This window comes from Theobroma cacao, chromosome 2, assembly GCF_000208745.1.
Source record: "Theobroma cacao cultivar B97-61/B2 chromosome 2, Criollo_cocoa_genome_V2, whole genome shotgun sequence".
In the NCBI taxonomy this organism is placed as follows: Eukaryota; Viridiplantae; Streptophyta; class Magnoliopsida; order Malvales; family Malvaceae; genus Theobroma; species Theobroma cacao.
In genome coordinates, this window is record NC_030851.1 from 40788218 (window position 1) to 40812431 (window position 24214).

General features: G+C 37.2%; 5 protein-coding genes across 5 annotated transcripts; 1 reads left to right on the forward strand and 4 right to left on the reverse strand.

The window, feature by feature from the left end:
• On the reverse strand, nt 1679-6006 carry LOC18610524 (CTL-like protein DDB_G0274487). The gene is made up of 7 exons (XM_018115974.1): nt 5590-6006; nt 4727-5184; nt 3910-4093; nt 3562-3786; nt 3336-3452; nt 2505-2738; nt 1679-2058 (listed from the first exon to the last, which is right to left on the reverse strand). The coding sequence occupies exons 1-7, from the start codon at nt 5650-5652 to the stop codon at nt 1843-1845; spliced, it is 1497 nt and encodes a 498-aa protein (XP_017971463.1). The 5' UTR covers nt 5653-6006; the 3' UTR covers nt 1679-1842.
• On the reverse strand, nt 8679-10677 carry LOC18610525 (protein ASPARTIC PROTEASE IN GUARD CELL 1). Its single transcript, XM_018116439.1, has one exon. It carries the CDS (start codon nt 10484-10486, stop codon nt 9017-9019), a length of 1470 nt encoding a protein of 489 aa, XP_017971928.1. The 5' UTR covers nt 10487-10677; the 3' UTR covers nt 8679-9016.
• LOC18610526 (GDT1-like protein 4) lies at nt 12502-17675 on the forward strand. The gene is made up of 13 exons (XM_007046223.2): nt 12502-12777; nt 12881-12949; nt 14244-14303; nt 14423-14470; nt 15130-15218; nt 15364-15400; nt 15508-15555; nt 16053-16121; nt 16203-16247; nt 16347-16408; nt 16550-16622; nt 16726-16810; nt 17358-17675. Exons 1-12 carry the CDS (start codon nt 12556-12558, stop codon nt 16795-16797), a joined length of 894 nt encoding a protein of 297 aa, XP_007046285.2. The 5' UTR covers nt 12502-12555; the 3' UTR covers nt 16798-16810; nt 17358-17675.
• LOC18610527 (ATP-dependent Clp protease adapter protein CLPS1, chloroplastic) lies at nt 18155-20542 on the reverse strand. Its single transcript, XM_007046225.2, has 3 exons — nt 20384-20542; nt 19160-19307; nt 18155-18627 (listed from the first exon to the last, which is right to left on the reverse strand). The coding sequence occupies exons 1-3, from the start codon at nt 20445-20447 to the stop codon at nt 18366-18368; spliced, it is 474 nt and encodes a 157-aa protein (XP_007046287.2). The 5' UTR covers nt 20448-20542; the 3' UTR covers nt 18155-18365.
• LOC18610528 (lysine histidine transporter-like 6) lies at nt 21134-24095 on the reverse strand. Its single transcript, XM_018114613.1, has 8 exons — nt 24025-24095; nt 23800-23939; nt 23307-23690; nt 22236-22629; nt 21989-22094; nt 21748-21839; nt 21570-21638; nt 21134-21473 (listed from the first exon to the last, which is right to left on the reverse strand). Exons 1-8 carry the CDS (start codon nt 24046-24048, stop codon nt 21375-21377), a joined length of 1308 nt encoding a protein of 435 aa, XP_017970102.1. The 5' UTR covers nt 24049-24095; the 3' UTR covers nt 21134-21374.

Consider the following 24214-nt stretch of genomic DNA (forward strand, 5'->3'; position numbering starts at 1 on the left):
TGTGGGCGAATTTTCACTTGCACGCTCTGTGCGGGCGAGTGAGTAGGAAAGAGCACACTCCCCAAGACAAGAAACCTTCAAACGCTCTCTCTCTCTCTCTCTCTCTCTCTCACTTCAATTGATCCTCTCTGTTAGCTTTGTCTCTCTCTCTCTCACTCTCTCTCCCTCTCCCTCTCACAGAGCTCACAGCCTGAGATGAGAGAGATGATGATATGGAAGATGGGATGATTCCCTCCCTTCTCTCTAGAGTTCGAGAGCAGGATACTGCTACTGCCTGTTTTTGGTAGTAGCTTCAGAAAAGAGCCGCTTCAACCTTTTGATTCCTTTTTCATTTTTTGTACTTCTTTTTTCTTGTTTCTGGCCACCCCTCTCTATCCCTCTCTAAAACTTTGGTGTACTGTTGCATTTAGATTCTTAAATATAGCCCTGGGGAAGAGTGTCTGCGCGGCCTGATGATGTGATGGTGATGAGATGTCATCCATAATTTAATCCCAAAACAGTAGTTCCTTGTTAGCTAAACAAGACCAATATGAACTTTAATGAGAATCCCATTCACGATTCATTTCACGTCATTTAAACTAAAGGGTTTGCTTGAAAGCAACCGCTAGGGTATGGTAGGAGCCAACTGCTAAGGGGAGAGTGTTGTAGCAGCACTGGCAGCAGAAGAAGGCAGAGACAGAGCAGGCCTTTTATTAATTGTTTCTATTAATTAGACTTTGTTTTCTTACGGGTTTAAAATAGTATGGTAAAACATTTACTACATTGTACTAAAGTAACAATAAATGTAATAAAAAACAAAAATAATGGGGTTTGATTAATGGAGATTTCTGACAGATACTCAAGAGGAAAAAAGATTATGACGCATCCCATACGGCAATCGTACAGTTAATGACCTACCAGGGTTTCTCTGGCTATGTCTTTTTTGGGGTGTTTGTTTATGGGGTTATGTACAATATGTGCAAGGCTTGGACTGGAAGGGTAGGGAAGGGAAGGGAAAGGCAGAGAGAGTGATAAAGAAAATGGTGTTGCCTTTTTGTTTCCTTTTTCTCTGTTGCCTTTGCCTGCAGTATCTTACCTTGCCAATCCTTCTTTCTCTTGCTCTTTGCGAATATAAAGTTACCCTTTTCTTCTGCAGGTTCAGAAGTTTGCTAATTCTAGTTCAATATTCGTTCCACTTTGCGCCACAACTAGCAAAATAAACAATCATGGTGTGACTGGCAAAGGTTAGGCTGAGATAGGAAGCAAGCACAGTCGAGCAATAATTGTCATACATACAAAGGAAAAGACACGTAAAAGCAAAGGAATGGAACATGCATTAGTTGCTTGAGCAGAAGCAGATATCTGCTACTCGGTTGGTTTCTCCTGTGTCTGAATGATTATTGAAACTTGAATCCTTTTCTCATAACTCACCTGCAACCATCATTCATGTTGCCACCACATACTGTAAATTCTGCAATGTTAAGAGTCAACTTTTTTTAGTCATGGACCATCACACAATTCATTTTCTAGTTACAAATGGTAAGTTCTGTTTCAAGCCCAATCTGCACATCCAGGGGTTCAGTTCTTCCAATCCAATTCCTAGCTAGCTCCTGCCTCCTCCTTTGGCCCACGAGGAGCCATGACATTCTGACTAGTCACTATCAAGAAAATAATTAACAAAAAAAGTATAGACATGAAATAAATCTTTGAACAAGTAAAAACTTCTTTGCATTTTTATTAGGCATGTGAATGTTACAATCCATTTCCAAACAATACGAGTATCCCTCTACAAAACCCAAATTACCTGTTGCAACTTGTAACAAAGACAAAAGAGAAAACATATTTGGAACCTGGAAGAATAATTTAAAGAGGGCATGTATCTTGCATGTGGCCATCGAGCTGGTTGTGAGACAATACTTCCCTGGCTCGTGCACTCCTATGTTGAAGACGCTGGTGCAGTGTCTCCGACATTTGGTTAAAGAACTGAGGATCCCATCTTTGGATCAAGGAAGGGTCTTCTGCATAACAGACGTATATAGATGTCACGGCGCTTTCCACAACGACCATCGCAAGACCCACCTGCAGCAAGCATTTTCCATATTTTAATGTTCAAGTACGAAAAGAAGTGTGGCAATAAGCCTGATCACAAAGATCGACTATGAGCAGTAATATAGGTTTCTGCCGAGTCTGTGAAACTAGTTTGTAACCGTGCTCTGCTCACATAAGTCTATTGGTACTTGCTACTACAAGAATAAGAAAAATATGGCAGGATAATCAAAAGAGAGCTCCGCTATCTCATAAGATTACAGACAAACTGCCAAAAGATTGAGTTTAGAAAACCAAAAAGTCTATTTTAGAAGAAGATAGAGGGAAAACTAAGGGGTCAATAGATCCAGTACTGCAAAACAAGAAAAACTCAACAAAACATTACTGCACATGAACCCTAAAACAAATTGTGAAACAAGGATTTCCAAATTGATTAGCAATGGGAATAAACATGGTTGAAGAATAGAAAATACACTAACCAAGACCATTCCCATCAACATTGCAGTCGACCCCACCATGATCACCCTGTCCCTCCAATTAATCCATGTCCAGACACCAGCACAAGTTCCAGTGATAAGCCCACCCAAAACAGTACCCATCAGCAGAACAGCACCAGAACAATCATAGGCAACTAGGGCTTCAACTCCAGTTGACTGGAATAACTCCCAGGCATCCCTTGCTGATCGGTTAAAGCCTTTACCATGAATAGCTATCTGGTAGGAACAGAGCATGCAAAACAATACTATAGTTATGTAATATTATAGGAGTTTATAGCAGAAGGAGCCTTATAGATTGCTTTGAGAAAATGCAAGACACCAACTATTCAAGTGTAAAAAAGAAGTCTTCTTCGTGGCTAAACATGTCATCCTTTTGTGTCTATAAATGTGCAATTATGACTTTTCTTCATCAGTGTGCATTTTCAAACAAGTTCTTGTAAGGAAATAGAGAGCAAAGCATGAAGCAGAACATAAAATATGTACAAGATGTTAAATATTTCCTGAGATCTGTAAAATGAATGCGACCTCATACTTGAGCAGAACACATACACTTAACAGAGGTCCCTATATATTAATGACAGGCAATGCAATAATAAGCAAAAAAGGGTTGCTTCAAAATTAAAACATTAGTGACTGATAAAGACAAGCCACTGGAGATGCTAATATGAAAAAGCTAACATACTTGAGGATTTCTCTCACCAGATATTGTGCTTTCCAGGATCATCATTGATGTAATATTGATTCATGTGCTATGAAGAAGAAGTTCTTCGATAATAGTACATTAGAGGGATTACCGATAGAAATGCATACTACCTGGACATAGGCATACTTGTTGAAAAATCGAACAAGGGTCTCCACAAGTTGAAACAAAAAATCAACACAGCACAGCAAACACTCGTTGTTGCCTATCTTTGACCGGAATCCCCTGATCTGAAATGCATTTTGAAAAGTTAAATATTGAAAACAGAAAGCGTTTATTTGAATCTTAAAAACAAAATTATTGAACCAGTTAAAGAAAAGCAAAGGCTGGTGTGCTTACCTCCCATCGCAGAGTCCGGATAGCAGCTGTGAAAAGTGACCCATAGCAAATGCTTCCGAAAGATGTTGTCACAGCATATCGTAGAGATTTCATCAATGAGTTGGGAGGCATTGATGAAGCATTTTGGCCACCATGAATAAGAATGAGAAAAACCAAACCAGACACTATAACATGTACAGTATTGCAGAGAACAGCACCTGTCCAAAATAAGCTCACAGAGAGAACCTGCCAGTAGAAATGGCATCATTACTAGTGTTAACTTAATTGACCATTTTTCTTACAGCAATCTCCTGCAATTCTCATTGCAGTAACAACAGATGGAATTAAGGGCAAAACTTGCCAGCTCACCACAAGAAGCCACCAGCGTCCAAGGTCACCCCTGCTTGAAGCCACAACACCAGCTGCTCCGAAGGACCATATACCCATCCATAAAAGCATGACTACCATAAATGCATATGCTACTCTCATAACTTCAGGAAGACTCCATACCAGCTTTACAGCTTTTTGCAAGACCAGCATTGTGAATGGAAGTCTGTCAACAGAAAAAAAAAAATCTGGTCAAGGTGGACTGCATGAGATCTGATTATCCCGAACCAGAACCATATTGCAATGAACAGAGATATATGTGGCTTGGCATGATATAAGCATGCATATGATTTCTCCAGTACCATGGCTCCAGAAAAGATGGTTTTTTCATAGCAAGGTTGTTGAATGGAGTGGATAACTTGAGAAAACAATCTTATAAACATAAACAGAAAATTAATATAGAACTCTTGGTTGACTAGACATTAAAAATCCACCTGCTAAGGGTTGACTACTCAACAAATCATGAGCCAATGTGACTCATAATTGCAATTTCTATATAGTAAACTGATCCTTGTTGAGTTGATATAGTATGTGCTGATTCAATTCTATAACAATGGTATAAATCCTATGATAACTAAACAAGGCAATTTTTTAGTCAAGAAAAGAAATTTCAAACCGTGATTTAACAAACAAAGGCTCATTAAACGTTGTAATCCAAAGTTAACTTCTGTGATCAACTAAACAGTTAGTAACCTGTTGTTTAATCTCTTAACAACATCTATTGATGAATAAATACTAAATGACACGTCTCAACGTCACTTTACCAGCAAAACGAACCAACTTTAGCCCGAGTTCATACCTGTCTATAACTGAAATAACATACAAGAACTGCAGTGCGGCACCAGTTGCAAATGCCACACCCCAGAAAAACTGTTTGCACCAAAAACATAAGACACTAATCACAGCAAGGTAAGTCGTCAAAATGTGAACCGAAACCTTCATCATTTGGTTGGCACGAGAACCGAGCAACAACAACCAAGTCCATCCAAGAGCGGTCCCAACCCCACCAGCAACAGCATACTTGGGCCAATAATTCTCCGTCAATCCATTATTATTCTCCCAAACTCGGTTGGTGTATCTATCAATGTTTAGCCTATCTAATTTCTTAAACCTATTGAGCCCAAGAACCGCGAGCACAAATCCTAACCCAATCAAATGAATTATAAATATGGCTAACCAGAAAACATCACGCCAATGACGCAGATCTGGAGAAAACGTTTGCCCACCATCTATAATTCTCTGACTCCTCCCTACATTCTGAAATAAAACAATAAATTTATTACAAAAAAAAAAAAAACGAATTCATGAGAGAGATTCAGCCGTTCACTTTCAAAAGAACAAAGTGTACGGAAAATAACTATGTATTGACAATTTCATGCTAATACTAGCCTGTTAAAACTAGTGTTAAGGAAACAATTAATTGCTAAAAGTTGCAGCTTTAAACTATTAGTTATTATTATAAATTAAAAATCATGATTTTATCCCAGAAAAAAGAAAAACTGGGAAATTCGGATTATCAGTTATATTTAAGTCAACAAGAAATATAACTTAAGGGGGGGGGGGGGGGGGGGAGAACCAAAGTTGGGGTGTTTGACTAAAAGATGGTAATTTGACTATAAATGAAGTGAAGAAGAACTGGTAGAGAAGTTGGCTGGCATTTACCCGATCGACGGTGGCGGTGGAAGCAGAATCAGAGGAAGAGGAAGAGACGTTGGAGTCGCTCATGGCGAAGAGAGGAGACGCACTGCACTCAATTGGATCAAAGCATTGCTTTTCATTTTCGTTTCTTCAGTCAAATTCTAAATCAAAACTCGAGATTTTTCAAAGTTGAACAACAAGAACAAGCCTTGAGACTAACAAGGAAAAGAGGAAAGGTCAATGGCGACGATGGATTAGGGTTTTTATTTTCTCTTTCCAAGAAGAAATTCGGTAGAAAGAAAGGGGGAAATTTTGGGAGGATTTATGAATTTTAATTAATTTATTAATAATTACTCATAACTGAAACTCAAAGAGAACGGTTAAGAAAAGTGAAGAAGCAAGGAAGTTCGGTGGGTGATTCGCGGGTTTGTTGCTTGTCTTTGGGTTGTTTTCATTGGAGGGGGAGAAGGGGAGTGGGGCGGTGGGGCCACGCGCTTCTGGACTTTCTTTGCACCCTATCTCACTTCAATTATAGTGTTGAATTCCTTGATTCATGGATTATTCCATAGAAATAATGATGAGTAAATATTCGTTAATTTTAAAGTATTTTATAACTACCATTCAACTCGTAATAAGTAATTATTTTACTATTTAAAATTTCTATAAATTCAATTAGAAAATATTTTAATTGTTTTAATCGAATTAAATAATATAATTTTTTTGTTTTGTTATTTTACTTAATTTCATTATGTAAATTTTGATTTATTTAGGGTTACATTAGAAGAACAAAACAATTAGTAAGTATATGAGGATTTCAACCCTATATATTACTATTATTACTGTTTTATTTATTATTGATTTGTTCAGTAGAGATATGATATTAAATATTTATGATAAGTATTTAGAAAAATTAAATTTTGTCATTATATTTTTAATTTTGGAACACATAAGATAGCTATGTATATATTAAATTTAATTAAAGTTTCTTACTAATTGAGCCGCCGGTATGGCTGTAGTCTCTAAGTCTATATATTTATAGTTAACAAATGCAAGTCACCGTCAAATTCTTAATAGTAATTCAAATTGGACCGTCGCCCAAAAGGGTAAAAGGTAAAACGTTTGGATCCCAGCAGCAGCCAGGGGCAGCGACACCTTCGTAAGTGGCAAGTGTGTAGCACGCTCCGCGTGTGCTGGTGGGGGGAATTCCATCATTCGAAGTTGTCGTTGTTGCTGAATTTGTATTTTATCCGTTTATACCGGTCGTCCTTTGTCCATTTTTTCCATTGGCTGTCTGTTTCAAAGGTAGTATTCTTTGAGAGTTTAGGATTCCACACGACAGAGATTGTGCTCATTCCACGTGGCAGTTGCGAACATGTCTGTCCAACTGGGATGTTCTGTTCCACCCGCTGTTTGTTATTACAGTGGAATTTAGCTGTGCTCTCGCAACATGTCCCTCTTCTTTTCGCCTTTTAAACAAATCTGTGTCTCGACTTAGATTGATTCTCTGTCGACCCTTTTTGGTGAGAACGAACTCAAAATTAAAGTTTGAGTGGAGAAAATTTTCAACCATTAAAGTAAAAATAAAAATTCGGATCAATGAAATTAAATTCTTTGTTTCAAAACAATTATCTTACATTTAAAAAAAAAGTAAAATAATTTTTTAAAATTAAATCGTTTATCTTCTTTTCTTATATCTTCATCTCTTGATCCTTTATTTTCTCTACCTTCTCGATTCTCTTTCTACAAAATAATTTATTTTAGATTCAAAATTCTTCCGACAACCTAATATTGAATACTCTTTTTATGAATTTGGATTGAATCTTGAAAATGAATTGGGATTTTGATTTATTAAGTTGGTGCTAGTTCCACGCATTGGTTTAAGGCATTAAGCCCACTTCGATATCAAGTCTTGATTCCATGGAAAGAAGCGTGACCTTTTAATTCTAAAATACACATGCCACTTAAACTATTTTAAAAAAAGACGTAAATTTATTTTTAAGTTATTATTAAATCAAATTTTTAGATGATTTATTATTTTTAAAAAGTAAAAAATAATAACAATCACATTACATAATTGAATTTAGTCAACAATTGAACATCTAATAACAAACAATGAACACGGAAAGCAAACAACTCGAATCCATCATAATCTTGCAAATCAAGTAATTTCGAGCGTAATCGTATTAAGATAACAATGGTATATTGATATAATTATATCTCATTGACCTAATCGACAAACAATTTATTTATTGTTTTTCATTAGCTTGTTCCCATGTATGTAATAGCCTTGGGTTCACATACTAATTAATGAGCATTGAAGCCCGTGACTAACCATAGAAAATTATTATTTTTTGTCTTAAAATTGAACCTAATATATTGAATTCGTATGCGTGAAAATTGTTTCCACTTTGGGCCAAATGCCATGAAAGAACACGTGAACATTGTACCCATCGAATGGTCCAATATTTGTCTTCATAGAAACCAAACACAACAAAAAAGGGAAATAAATAATTATATACATAATTATCAATAAAAATAAATGAAAGTAAGTTCAAGCCTAGAACGAATAAGGCTAAGGCCAACGGGAACGAGTAATTAATGTACACACATGCAAAACTCTTCTCCATCAGAGAATGAATTGTTAAGAGAAAGCTTAAATCAAACCATTGGCATAAAACAATAAATCTAAGATCTAAATTTATTCACGTATTCTTTCGAATATTGTACAGAATAATTCCAAACATGATATAAAAATAATACAAAATTCAACGAGTTTAAGTTCTAGATGATCAAATTTCATACATGATAATTAGATGCTTTAAATGTGTTAAACTCTCTTTAACTCATTTAAAACTAATTAAACCCATATAATGAATCAAGATATGGTGCCAATCCAGATATATCCGACTCGAATAACTCTTTTAATCGAAATTTTAATAAATTTTCAATCATGTTGTATTCATATTTATCTGTATGATTATTATTATCTTTATATTTATATGATATAATAAAAACATGTAAACATGAATTCTTGATTTGCTTACACGTAGATTTATCTAATTTTAACAAATATATCAGAATAATAAAAAAAAACAAAGATTCTGATCCAGCCATGCAAGCAGTGAGACCCATACTAAATTATCTTTGATTAAATAAAAAAAAAACTATTTGTAACGGTAATACTGTCAACATACTCTTTTAATCCTCCAAGGTCTGTCCACTGTTCCCCTCGTACATCCAATTAATTTACTATAAACAGACACCGTCACCGCTTGCCTGGTCCCACCTCATCACGACACTAGATGGCTAAAATCTTGACAATTATTGAATATATGTGAAATGGGCCCACGCCGATTTCCCAAACGGTAAAAGTTACCTTTTCACCAAGGTGAAAACAGTAAAAAAAGAAATGGTCAAAAAGTTAAAAAGGTTTTCCCGTTTAATTTTTTTTTTAACATTTGTCGGGCACGAATTCTACGAGGGAGTTACCGAGATCGAAACCGACACGTGTTCCCTGTTGCTGCACGTTCCCAATGATTGATAGCGACGAGGACGTTGGCGCAAACGCGAAGCAGAAGGTTCCCTCGGAGTCGACCGGTATCAGGTAATTCTTAGCCGGTAACGGTAATACTTGTCCTTCGGGGAAATGAAACGACACCGTCGGCACATCCACGCTGCTCCTCTTCGACAAATCGTAACACGTGTCAAACAACGCTACGCTATCTGTTGACGGCAGGTTCTTTGTCCCCTTAACGAAGGCGTCACGGAGAATATCGTAGGTGTCGCTCTGCAACCGAGTCACGGCGGTCCCCGAGTCGATGATAGTCCCGCCATTACCTGACTCGTCCATTTGGAAAGCTGACTGAGGAATCGGAAGCAACTCGCCACCCACACTGATTCCGGTTAAACCGAGATAATAAAACGTGTCCAATTGGTGATTACGAAGCAGCGGAGCTTTAACAGCGTTGGGTGGGAGAGCCGAGTCGAATTCGAGAGTCGACGCTGAGTCAGAATCACGATCTACCAGACAGTAAGAGAAACTACTTGCATTAAGCTGAGAAGAAAAGGATAGCGGGCCGCCGCCGAGACCAAGTAAGCCAGCCGCCCCAACGAACAAGCCTTCGTTATTATGGCCGCAACCGATGGCTACATTATCCACAGAAGCCGAGCCGAGGGTGATGGTTTCTGTGACGAAGTCACCGACGGTGTAAGAGCCGTCACCGTAGGAAACCTCGTAGAGACAGGTGTCGTTTCGACATTCGGACGTGTCAAGGTACTTGCATTGTTGAGTTTCGCAAGACAGAGGCGAGTAAGTAGACGATGAAGACGGCTCGAAAATTGGGTCGGCTTGTTGGTAACAATCGGCACAGGGAGCGCATTGTACCCAGTTGACGTCACTGCCGGTGTCGAGTACCATATAGACTTGACTCGGTGGTTTCCCGATTCCAACTCGGGAAAAGTACTCACCACTGCCTTGGCTCGAACCCGACACAATCGGACCTTCCATTTCCTCTGCGCTGAACTCCGACCCAATATCAAGCGGTTCAAGATCCGACCTTGAAATGCCATTGACAGCCAGATCTAACCGAGTGGTGAGTGATCTGACTCGGCCCGAGTCACGCTTGAGTCGTGATAAAGTTAATGACTTGTAATCAAGGTGGGAGCTTTTATGAACAGAAGCTCTCGAATAAACCTGAAGGGAAAGCAAAGAGGAAGATGAAGCCGAGAGGCTTTGGTCTACTGGGCTAAACGCTGGTTTCTTTGTGGGGTCAAATGAGAAGACATTTCTGGTTTTCTCAAGTGCTTCAGCAACATCAAGAACCGTCGTCGGCAGGTGGCTCTGCGGCAAGCTTCGAGAGCAGCCAACAAATGGAGCTGTAAAGAAGAAACCTGCGAAGAGAACCCAGAAAAAAAACCCCATTTTTTTTTGAGCAAGAGAGGAAGTGTGAGGAAGCTAGGGGGAAACTTTGGTTGGCTTTATCGAGAGTAGAGAGTGGGGAAGCTTTGAATGGGATCTAAAAAAGAAAAAGTAGAGCAAGTATGTATTTGTGTTACCAACGCAAAGCTTGATTCTTTTAACAAGGTGATTTGTTCTTGTGGCTGGGAGGGGGTCATTATCTTTGCGTGGTTGTCAATGTTGGATTTTTATCCAAGCCATCCTGTTAATAAGCAGGATTTAGAGGCTTTCCTTTTTTGAACTTGCTTTTGCTCATCTGCTCTTTTGACCATCCATGGAATCCATGTTGCTCTGTTGGACCACTGTTTCTCTTTGTTTCTTTATCAGAATGGTATCATGAGGTCCGTGACATTGATAGCTAAAAGCCATAGACTTGGGGTTCTACACAACAAGTTGAATTGTGATAATTTTCCCATGCATTTTCGTAGCCATGATTATGGTAGCAAGTTGGCGGGGGTCACATGGGAAAATTGGCAATGATTTGAGCGTGGGGTCAATGGCTAAAGGCTCAAGACATAAACCAAACCTAACCTTTTTAATTAGTACATATAATAAATAAACGATCCCAATCAACTAGAAGCTAGACCCACGAGCCAAAGTCAGCCAAAGTTGAAAGCAGACAAGGAACTTGTTGCATTATCCCAATCAACTGGCTAGCTTTGTCCGCATTTTCAGAGAGACCACAAACTCAAGCCACAGGTCACGGCTGTGACACTGTTTGATTGTCCAGCGAGAGCCAGAGGAGAACAGCAGCTAGTTCAGGGCCAACATGGACTTGAGGAAGTGCAGTTGGTTAACACTAAACACTTCGGATGACATGAAGAACAAGACACTAAATAAGAAAACCCCCGCAGCTTTCGCCATGATTTCATGCACCATGTTGACCCTTCCTCGTCGACTGCTAACTGCTATGCTGTGAATTCCTCTAGCTTGTCTGACTATGAACAATAATCAATCTTACCGCATTATCAGCAAATACTAAACTGGATAATTTCAGGTACGATACCATAATAAGATATCAACATGATAATTACATACTTAGAATATAATCTGATTAAAACTCCTAGATTGGATTTGCTAATTTATATCTAGATTTATATTAAATTAGATTAGACTAAAATTTAATTTAAATATTATCCTCCAAATCAAATTAAATCACTCCATTTCTAAAACACCAAGTTGATAATTAAGAATCTTTTCCATTTCTCTAAACTATTTTTTATAAATTTTAAGATTTACTTAAACTTAATTTACAGAGTTTAAGACTTAAAACGCACACAACATTTATTCTTTGCATAAATGGCCTGCCTGTCTATACTTGGGAGGGTCACAGGGTCCAGGTCCACAAATTCCCAACTCTTCTTTGCTGCCTTGGGCTTTCTATTTCTAGCCCAATTAATTTATGTAAGTATTAAGAGATTTGTTTATGGCACAATTGTTATGGATATTGAAATTTATTCTAAAAAAAAATTGTCTTCTTTTAAAAGAATAAATAGATGATAAAACAAATAAATAATTACTTGGTTTATTGAATTTAATTTATCTTTAACATAAAGATTTGAGCATGGGGTTGGGTCGAAAATATCAATATATGAGATTATCGGTATTATTATATATTTGTTTAAGAAAAATTAAAATCTCATTAAATAAATACGAAATTGAATTATATACACTTCAATTAACATGTATATAAAGAAAAATTTTCACAAATATTGTGATTTTTTGTACCTTAAACGAAAAAATAAATAAAATATTTTTTAAATGAAATTTAGTAAAAAGCCACGTCAGCATGCATAAAAACAAAAGCGAATCGGAGTTGTGGGGTACGCGACAAAAACCTAGCGTGAGCTTAACGCCATCACAACGTGCCGCTGAATCTAAAACTCTCCCCATCCAATCAGATCTCTTCCCTCTCCGTGACCATGATTCCCTTATTCTAGGAAGTGAGCAACACGCACCAAAAAGCAAACTCTCTTTCTACGACGCGTTTTTTTTTTAATTTTTAATTTTATCGAGATTTGAGCTGTGTATTTATGGTTGTATTATCGTCGTCTCTGCTGAGTGGCTCATTTAGAAATCCCAGCGATTTAGCCCGAGTCGCAAACTCAGAAGCTTCAATTGGACTCAGAGGGGGAGAGAGAGAGAGAGTAGAAAGTCAACACCAAAAGAAGAACAAGCAAACACTTTGTATTTTCTGCGGGAACATAGGATCTCTCTTTTCAGCCCTCTCTGCAATCATGAGCTCGCTTGTGCAAGTAAGAAATTTGATTAGGATAAATTAAAGACTTTCTTTTTTGTTCTGATTTAGTTTTGATTTGTGTTGATTAATCATCAATTGTTTTTATTGGTTTTTGAAAGGGCTTTTCCAAATCTCTGGCGATGACCGTGCTATCCGAGATTGGCGACAAGACGTTCTTCGCTGCAGCGGTTAGTTAAAGCTTATATTTTGATATTGATTTTCTTTCTTTTTTGGTTGGTTAAATTATATTTATGAGACTGGAAGTTTTCTTTATTTAATATTGATTTGAAAAGGACTTGAAATCAAAATTGAATTGTAGATGGTGTCAATAATGAACAATTACCCTACTTCAACTTCAATTGAGCTTGTTTACAAATCCATTTTTTTTTTTTCAATTGATCATGTTCTAAAGGGAAGTTAAAACTAGTTAGCTAGAGATTTTAAACATCTGCTTATCACATATTTGATTGGATTATAAATTTTTGAAAGGCTGCTAAAAGAAAAACGAAATGTTTTGGGGGTGAAATTTTATGTTTTGATTGTTATTTAAAAGAAGAAGAAGAAAAAAAGAGATTATGTTTGTATGGATGAATTTTGAATGAAAAACTGGAGTTCAGCTACTTGATAGGGGATTCCCCAGATGGCACACTTGCATAGGAATAAATTCTCCATTTTGTTATTTAATATTCCACCATGTCATGCTGAATCCTGTTTGTTTCTTAAATTTAGCCCAAAAATTACCTGGCTGGTTGGTTTCTGTGGCTTTACATGGGGTACCCGCATTCTTGTATCACCCTTCATTGATTAGTCAGGACATGAAGTCTTTGTTTAGACTCACAGGAATAACCTTTTCTAAGCAACAATGGTATCATTAGCTGAATGTTTTGTGGTAAAACTTTCTCTCGTATGAGTGTTGAATATATGGATCCTAATAATCAACTGTTTTTTTAGAATAAACTTGTGGATGAATTTCTTAAATGACAATACACGGTTATTCTCATTCATGAGGTTAATAACTTTGATACTGGTAGTTAGTGCAGCTTCTTTGACTTTAACTGTGGTGATTATTCATGTGTTTATCATCGTAACTCAAAGTTACTGCTTTAACCTAAGCAAGCCTTGTATATGAAAGAAGAAAGAGAGCATAGATTGTTTTGAAACTGACAACTTTGCACGTGGTTTAAGCTGTAGAAAGCTAATGAGTCTTTTGCTGATTCTTGGACTGGACAGATATTTTGTTCAAACACATGATGTTATGAGAGTGTGAATTTTTCACGAATACATCTTTTATTTGTCAGAAAGAACCTGTTTAATTTTGTAGCTTTAATATATCATGTTTTTATGCTTCTTCTTTAGGATATACTGTTTTTCATACTTTTAGTTAAATAATATATTATCCCTTTAATACAAGTTTGACTGCATTTTTCCTGCTATAGCTTGAACACTTTATATTTTAAATTCTTTCATTTAACTTGTTTCAAGATCTTGGCAATGCGTCATCCAAGGAGACTTGTCTTGTCAGGATGCCTGGCATCTTTAGTTGTAAGTGATTTTCTTTTACTTCTTTTTCCACTCAGCCATTTCATTCAGGTTCATTATATTAACTATTTTTATTATTCTTCTTTAGCCTTACCGTTATTTGAAATATTTCTGATCTTTAGGTGATGACTATTCTTTCTGCTGTTGTTGGCTGGGCTGCTCCAAATCTTGTAAGTGGTCTGATTGCTGTTTGAGAAAGGCTTCTTCTTTGTGTGGGTTGATTTTAATTTCTTTTAAAGGACCTGAACAATCACACTAAAGGCATGTTTTTATTAATTCCAAGCAATATCTAGTGAACTAAGCTGTTTTGGTCATTTTTGCTTGGGAAAATTGCCAACTAGGAAGAAAGGAGGGTAACTATGTGTTAGGATGAGAGCTGAATTGAATTCAACTTGATTCATTCCAATTTTGTAAAGTTACATCTTATGAAATGCACTGGAGATACTTCAGCGTGGAATTAGTTTTGCTACTTATAGCTATATGAAATGCCTTAATATTGGTCCTGCTGCTATCTGTGATACAATATAGTCCTCCTGGCATCCATACTGTTTAAATTCTTATGCGGTTCATACTTTTTAAATTCTTAGTCTAAGTGAACCCTGTAATAGCTGCTATAGTGTATACTTTTATCAGTAACTGTGATTTTGTTGTACTCTAGTGTGCAAAAGTGTGAGGCCCTTTGTTCTGAACATACGTTAAAGCTCAGTCTGCTTGGATGATTAATTTAATCGAATTTAATTATGTACCACACAGTCCTATACATGTAACAATTTTAAACTTGTGTGAAACAGGCTCTCATTCTCTCCTTGTATGATTTCAAATTATGCAGATCTCTAGGAAATGGACTCATCACATAACGACAGTGCTGTTCTTGGTATTTGGGCTGTGGTCTTTATGGGATGGATTTAGGGAGGATGGGTAATGCTTTCTCTTATCTCTTTAGTCTTTTCCATTACTCTTATTATCATATGCAAGGGCATGACTTCTATTTATCATGCTTAGGTAGGTTAAGCTTTTGTTTTACTTTAAATTGATCATTTTGTGATCTATGTTTCCACACCAGGGAGGCTGAAGAATTGGCTGAAGTTGAAGCAAAACTGGTAGGGTTTTCCCTTCTAATGAATTTCCTGATGTTTAACTTGACATTTTTTTTTACCAAAAAAAAAATATTAACATTATTTAAACTTTGCTTTATTGGTGTCATTAGGATGCTGACTGGAAGGCTAACACAGGAACAGTCAAGGAGGGCAATAAGGTACAGCAACAACAAGCATATTTCACATAATGAGATAGTGTTATCTCCATAGACATGTTTTCTTTCAATGTTGAACTTATTTGGTTAGAATATCAAAACACATTTGATTTACTAATAGGACATAAATTTCCTACTACTTTCCTTGAGGGTGTATCGGGCATACAACTAGAGCTCGCAAACATGACCGAACCTGAAAGACCTATCAAACTTGACCCAACCTGAATTGCCTCTAAAAGTCAACAACCCGAACCTCAATTGATCTGAAACTTAATCGAATCAAACCGACCCTAATTAATGATTATGTACTTTATTGGTCTTGTTCAATGAATTAGCATATCTGTTCCATGATAAAAGTCATTATGTACTCATGTTAGTGGTGATAGTTTTATTTGTGATGTGCTTCTGAATTCATGACCTGCATTATATTCAATATTCTCAAGTTATAGTTCTCAATAATTAAGATTCTGAAGATATTCAACTGTTTTCTATGTTCCCAGGCTGATGATGAATTGAAGAAGGAGAGGCGGCCATTTCTCACACAGTTCTTCTCTCCTATATTTCTGAAGGTTATAGTTTCTAAAACTTATTAATTTTAAACTTGATAAGCCTGCGTTTACTCAAACAATTTGACAGTACCTATTTTGCAGGCATTTTCCATCACATTTTTTGGTGAATGGGGTGACAAGAGCCAGGTAAATTTTTATCTCATGAACTGCATATTTCTCTTTCTTTTGAAACAAGTCACTATTGCGTCTTCATTATTTTGGACTGAGTAGTTTATGTCTTGTCAGCTCGCTACCATTGGTTTGGCTGCAGAAGAGAACCCGTTTGCTGTGGTTCTTGGTGGCATTGTGTAAGTTATACCTTTTGATATCTCCATGTAATTACTGAAGCAATGCTATTTCCTTCCTATTTTGAAACCACTCTGTATATATGTTCTCATAATTGGTTTCTTTTGTATATATACTGATTAGTATTGTTTCCCTTTTTCCAGCGGACAAGCATTGTGCACCATTGCTGCTGTCCTTGGAGGAAAGAGCTTGGCATCTCAAATATCTGAGAAATTTGTAATCCTGATCCGTTCTTTTCTTTTTACCCTCATGCCACTGTGGTTTGCACATTAATCTCTTGAGCAACTTGTAAAACCAAGTTTTTATCATTTTGATGCAGGTTGCGCTCTCGAGCGGAGTTCTTTTCATTGTTTTCGGAATCCAATCCTTCCTCTCAACTGTAGAGTCTTGATGACTTACCAGTGGTTAGTGCCTATTTTGATGTCCAGAAAATATGTTCATTAGAGTAGGGGTGTGGGGGATGCCTTTTATTGTTTTAACACTTAGGGGAAGGCTTCCGATGAAGACCTTGATATTTCACATTCACATAAAGCAACTGAATATTCTGAAATCAAAATTGATCCGCTGTTTTGGTATTTCATAGATAATGGTTTTTATACCTCTTATATTCTCATTCCAGGCCAGGCATAGCGTTCTTTCTCTCTCTCTCTCTCTCTCTCTCTCACACACACACACATGCGTGCACAGACTGATGCATGACAGCACACACGTCAACCACCCTCATCCTTTTCACTCTCCCCTTGTAGTACCCACACATGCAAATGTACCAATATCATTGAGAGTAGAGTATGGGAGCCTAGTTAGAAATGACTAGTATTGTCTTGGAATTATAGTGTTTTTGCCTACCCACAAGCACTACCGCATGCTCACACGCATATCCTGTTGTTGAATGCTTCCCAGTGTATAGTCTGTGATAATCACTTTGCGTTCTGCCCATTGTGTTGCAAACAGGGATCGCAAACAGGTTAGCTAACAAATTTCACATGTTGACATTCTCGTTTTCCAAATTCATGGAGTATGATTGTGCACAAGTGCTAATTCTGAAGTGAACTTCTATAAGGAGTTTAAAAAATAATATTCAAAGGATTGAAACCTATGTGATGTTGGCAGCACCTTTGGCCATGCCAATGGTTTCTACTTTGTATTTTATCTGACTCTCATTGCTGTATTTTTTCTTAACTGTTTAACCATCTTTGGATACCTTACCAAACGGGATTCTTTTATCCATTTCGTTACTTAATGGGATCTTTTTACTATCTTTGGAACTAATATGATGCATGGTGGGATACTTGAACAACTCGGTCAAATCAGGCAAACTGGTTCAATTGCTGTTCATGATCTGATAAAATGGAAAGTAACAATTACTGTAAATGGTCTGACCCTTGTAAATAAAATCTCGTATCTGCTAAAGTTGAGATATTCAACGACAAGTAAATTTAGTTATGATAAAAAATCATGAAGACCTTCGTGCCATTCATTGCCTTTCCCATTATTTTTCTTGTTTAAGTTGGGGTAGTCTTCCCCGTCAGTTGCGGTTGACAGTTAATATTTGTAAAACAAAAGATCTAAATAATTCTATGGCAGCTGGTCCCTTGATTTGGATTGGAATCATCTGAGACGTGTCCTGTTCCTGGTCTTTCTTCAGGTTCATTTCACCCTATCCACATTTTTGTTCTTTTCTTGATTTTTTTTCAGGTTGTGAACTCATTCCAGATTGATCAGTATAAACAAAGACAAAGCCTCGGGGATAGAAGATAGAAACAACCCTTGATTGAGTAGTAAATGGAACCAGGTTTATTCAAAATCAGTACCATCCTCTTTGTCTTTTAATTTTGACCATAGGGGATGTCCAGGGTTCATACAATAAGAGCACTACTGAAATATACACCATCTAACATTTCTAAAAAGGGTATATTTAACAGTGAACAATACCAAAATGGTCTACTAGGTTGTCTGTCTTTAGCAACCACCACTCGCGGGTTCAATTGAACTCAGAAGCCCATTCCCTCTTAGTTGCATGCAGTGTTCTTCAGCATCGGCCTGAGCACAAATAATCACCACTGCCAAGCCATTGTAGTGTGCTTCTTGCATGATGTTAACAGCATTGTCAAGGGTCATCCCAGGGATGACTTTCATCAGTACTTGGACTACATATTCCCGTTTATTGAAGTTGTCATTGTGCAGTATGACTCGATAAGGTGGAGCTATTTTCCTTGATTTCCTATGCAAGTCGTACCCACAAAAATGTTCTAAAAAAGTCAACTTTATGGAGAAAGAAATATAAGAAAACAAATAAAGCTAGACCTAATTGTGCCAATTAGAAGAAATGTGAGTTCATTCGTTATTCATGCAAAATAAACCTAATGAAAAGGAATGCTATATGAGTTATTGAAGAACTCCAATTAAATGTCAGACATACGAAACAAAAGCCAACGCAAAATGGACACAGGACATGAACACACGGAAATCTAGTTGGTTTGCAATTGGTTTCTGGAATTTGAAATGTCCCATAGAAGATGCACCCATCACCATTGCTCATAAGATGCAAAACTGTATTACTTCGTAGATTAAGCAAGTTTATTTTGTACGACCAACCAAAGAAATGGTAGATGCTTTAAAAAATGGTCTGAGAAGTGGGAAACATGGCGACATATTTATGAGAAGAATGCTCATAAACAAAAAAATATTAATGCCTAATATTTTCACATCAACATATCAAAAGCTGCAAAAGAAATTTGAATTAGTGCACAAACCTCACATCAAACTCAGATTCACGACCAGGAGTGGTTCTCTCTATAACTGGCTTCTCCAACACTCCTGCTCTACCTGCTCCTGTGGTTGATATAGCCATGAGAATGCCACGATTGGTGCATGGTCCTTTGCAAAGAGACTGTTTCTCCCCTGTTTTACGTAATATCAAATTTATTATAATTAATGAAAATCATGCAAGCATCCGTCTATATGCTCTAGTGATACCAATGTAAGAAGTAAGTTTGACTAACAGGGAATCAAAGAAAGATTTAGGAAATTGAGACAGAGATTCAAGTGAACGATTCAGATATTCAAAGAAATGGCAGGCTTCCTCCATTTTTTTTTCTCTCCCATTTTCTTGGATGAAGAAGTAAGTACTTCAAAAGGGATCCAATCACCAACAACCAAATGTGTTAACAATAGAACCAATACATGGAACAGAAAATCTCTAACTACGGATCAATGAGCTAAAGAATCATTAAACGTAAGCATTCCTATTCCTCAGAGTCTAGAACTCTTTCCCACCAACAAACAACAGCAAACTAAGCTGCCATAAGGACCATATCGCGCTACTGTTACCCTATTTAAGACCTTATCCTCAGTAAATTAAAAAAAAGTGAGTTCTTTTACAACAGTTTCCATCCATGCCAACTTGGCTCTTTCCTCAACCAGCAAATTTTGCTTCGCTTCACCTGCAAAGGCTTAAATTCCCCCCTAAGCATAGCAGTGAACACGAAACCTTGCACTTAACAAGTTGGCAATCATCAATCCGTAAGACCTTTAAAAATTCCAAGGTGAAAGCCGAAAGCTTTTCAAACAATCCCAGCTGATAAGCTTCTAATTACAAAACTAAATTATCTCTTAATTCCTCCGATATAATCAAGAAACTGTCTGCAAAAACACCCATCTTCAGCAAATGAATCCGCAGAAAGCTAGAGCTTGCACCCCCCAACTCCATCCTTCTAAATCCGAATCGTTAACAAAGCATTCGTGCCTGTGCAACTTGGATTGTTTGAAGAATTATCAGGAGAAAAATTAAGCAGAACAGATATAGTAATCGTCAACTAAGCTAAGTAACAACGACTACCCAGATGAGTTTATGATCGTTTCGTTGAGTTTTCATCAATCAATCAAGAAAAGTTACAAACTTTATAACCCAAAATCAAGAACAAGAATTTAAAAAAACTGGGGTGGGGGGGAATTGAAAAGAGAGAAGAAAGAAGAACCTGGTTTAGGATTAAAGACAGTGTTTGGTGAGAGAGTTAACCTCCCGCGTATCGCAGTCTCCATGCCTCTCTCTCTTTCTGTATCTCTATCTCTCTGCACAGACACTCTCTCTCTTCTGTCTCTCCAATGAAAACTGTTTTCCAACCACTTGTTTTTTTTTATTAATAATATTTGGGAAAAAATGTATTTTTTTTTTAATTTTTGTTGGCCTCAAAGGGAAATGAAAAATTAAAACTTGAACTAGTGGTTCATTTATGGCCTTGTAACAGCATGAAGGCACACAATTCATACAAATAAAATAAAAGAAAAAAGATGTCTTCTTCCCTAATTTTTGGCTTTTTTCATTATGTTTTTTTGTCTGTTATTTTTCGATTCATTTTTAATCACAGTTTGTGTGTGTAAGATTCAATTATGATCATTAATCTTATGAAAGCAAAGCCGAAATTAAAAATAAAATAATATAAAATCGTGAATACATTTAGAATTTTTTTTTAATATTTTACATCTCAACTTATTATTTTTTCTAATTTAAAATATAATTTTTGATTTTAACTATTTAAAACAATTAATAATAAAAGTTTGTGATAAGTGATTCTTATTATTATTTTTTTAAAAAAATCCTTCCAATTACCATGCAACAATCAACTGATTGGGAATGATATCATAGAAAAAAGGCAACCCAATGATAAGCTGAAGTCTCATGCTCTCAGGGTTCTATCACTTTTTTACAAATGGTGTACCCATGAATGTGTTTGCCACTAGAAACAATCTGTCATTGTCTTCAACCACTTTCTTTCATTTACTTACAATTCCACATTCAAAGACAACTGATGAGAGGGAATTGAAAGTTGAAGAGAAATTGGGTAAAGGTACATTTGGAATATTGTTTCCATCTTTATATGCTACTGCTTGCTCAAGATAAATGCCTACCCTTTCAAGATAATAAATCATTGGGAAAAGTAGGTCTCTGCTAATTGAGTTTGATTACATTCATGTATAAAAACTATATGTTGAAGCGTCAGTGATGATATTCCTTAAGCCACCAATTGCTGATGCCATCATGATGAACAGTCCAATGAATATGCAGCTCTGAAAAATATTGAAAAAAAAATAGAAATTTATCAGCAGATTATAGCTTTTTATCTAAGCAGTTGGTTTGAAGCAGGTGTTTATAATTTTGATTACCCAGTTGGTGAACCATTTGAGGCTGTATCTCTTTGGTTTCTTGATGATCAACCACATTATGCTGGGAAGCTGGAAGAACAACAGTTCAGGATAAATTGAGTTATTTTATTGCAGAAGGTGCGGTCAGGAGGGAGATTATGGGAAAAAACATTGAACGGCCATGAGAGGGGAGGCTTACAAAATATGAAGTGGGAGCGAAACCAAATCCACCAAAGAAACCCAGAAGATCTCCGAAGAAAGGGAAAGTAACTCCTACGAACAGTGTGAATGCTGCAAAGATTCCAACAGGCAGGTAGGTTTCAATCATTAGCAGACAGTAGTTAAAGTTACTATCTAGAATCAAGGTCGTGGTTATACTTACAAACTGTTTTAGTAATTATGGTTTCATTTTCCAAGGATAAGAATGGAGGAAAACTCACCTACATAAGCAGATCGAGTTATGAGTCTCAGTGCAATTCCTGGTGGGAAGTTCAGCCTTTTCATCAGCATCCTCTCCAGCAAGTCAAACACAGGCATAGCATAAACCTGCAAAAGATTTCCTTTTCACCAAAAGTTTGTGGGCTACAAACAGGATCGAACAGCCTTAATTTTCTTATCCAGCAGTTTGAACCTGATACTTTCCAAGTTGAAACTCCTAGGATCAAATTAACCGCTATATTTGTTTACCTGGTAGCTTCCAATAACATGAACAACCACCATCAAGTTTGCAGAGGCAATGAGCCATGCAGGTTTCTTGAGAGCCATGAGCACGTTATCATCAACATCTTGCCCGAATGCCCAGTACCCTATCATGGCTACAGGGAAATAGCATATAGCATTTATGAAATAGGCTCCGACTGCACCTTTCCACATGGGAATTTTTGAAGGCCTTTCCGGAGTGGATGGAATTGTGGCCTGGATTTCAAGGGCAACTGCATGGCCAGCAAATGCAAATGAAATTTGACCCAGTGCATTAAAGACGCGAAACATGAAATCAGTTGGACTCGTGTTCTTGTACTCATAGCTGACATTATCGATCTGACCATGACTCAGACTACCCGCCCAGGCTATGGTTGAGTAACTGCAATTAAGAAGAAACATTACAAATCAATGATAAATGGATCTTGGTTTGCTGGATTTCGCTTGCATGGTTGTGATTTTTGTGCAAAATCATTATCAAAAGACTCTAGAGATAAACTAGGAAAGAGTATTTCATGTAATGTAAGTCTCAGATGCTTCTTGTTCGCTTCCTTTTCCTTGAACTGCAGCTTCATATATATTTTGTCTTCAGCTGCTATTGGAGAAACTATAGAACACGTAAAAGCCTCTCAAATGACCCTCCCTTACTTTACCATCAGTAACTCGAGGGAAAGAAAAGATTATTATACATATGCTCACAAGCATACAGCAAACATAATTAAAGCAGTGGGGCCGCACTGCCTGATCTGGCTGGTGATTATGCCTTTCATCAAGATTAACCAGATTGCTTTCTGCGGCTAGCTAGCTTTGAGTTTGACAGACTTGTTTTCTCAACTTGAGAACACAAATAGTAGTAGTAATTGCTATAAATTGTAACTTAAAAGATTATCTACTTAGCAAAAACTTGGATTAGTTTCTGGCTCTGGATGGGGAACTCTAATCTGCAATAAACAAGTGGTGAAACCTATCTAGATCTAGAAACCATTTTTTTCCTGTCCCATCTCATCTATGCAGAAGCTTAATTAGTAAGGGTAAAGGATTAGGGTCATCGGACATTACCTTAGAGACATGATTGCTGCAGCTAATGAAACACCAGCAACTGAATTGAAATTGGGAAGCTGAGACAGGAAGAAATGGATGCCACCAAAAATCAAGATCCAATAAGACTGCCTGAGCTGCGTGCAGCTGGAGCAGGCTATCTCCATGAACTTTTTGAGGCACTTCCCTCCGGTAACCATGTACACAATGTCACATCCAACTTGAACAACTAGCTGCTGAGGCAGCACAATCCATCCTCCAAGTTTTGGTCCAAAAGCATATCGACCAAGGTCAATGTATCGATCAAATCGAGTTCCAGGGACACACTCATGGAGTTGTATCATCTGCCGCATTGTATTCAAGGTCATGCACCAAGATAACACCAAAACCATTGTTCCTGGACCCCTAAGAGAAAAGAGAAAGTCAAGTTTCCGAAAGTTCTTCCACATATATAACTCAAAGCAGTTGAGATTTAAGGCTTTTGTTGAACTGAGTTGAGTTCCAACATATATACCATCCCAGGTAAGCCATGGCATAGGGCAGGCTGAGGACGCCTGCACCTATCATGGCCGTGACAGTGTGAAAAGTTGAGTACCACCATTTGGCTCGGCGAGCTGGATCTCCTTCTGCCCATTTGCCGTTGGATTGAACTTCCTGTTAGATTCAAATGGCAAGACAGGCTTTAGTGAAAAGTAATGAACTAGTGTTGGCTAGCTAGCTGAATTATATCCATGCTCACCTTCGGTGGAGAAGTTGAAACCATTTTTTCAAAGTAAGATAGAGATAACCTCCTCAATGAATGTGAGGGTTCAGTCATCATCATCATGTGTTTAAGTAGTGGACTAGTGGTTGATGATTGCGCTGCTTGATGGAATAAAGGTAAGAAAATGACATACCATTTACTTTGGTTAACCCTTTCCTACTTTTGA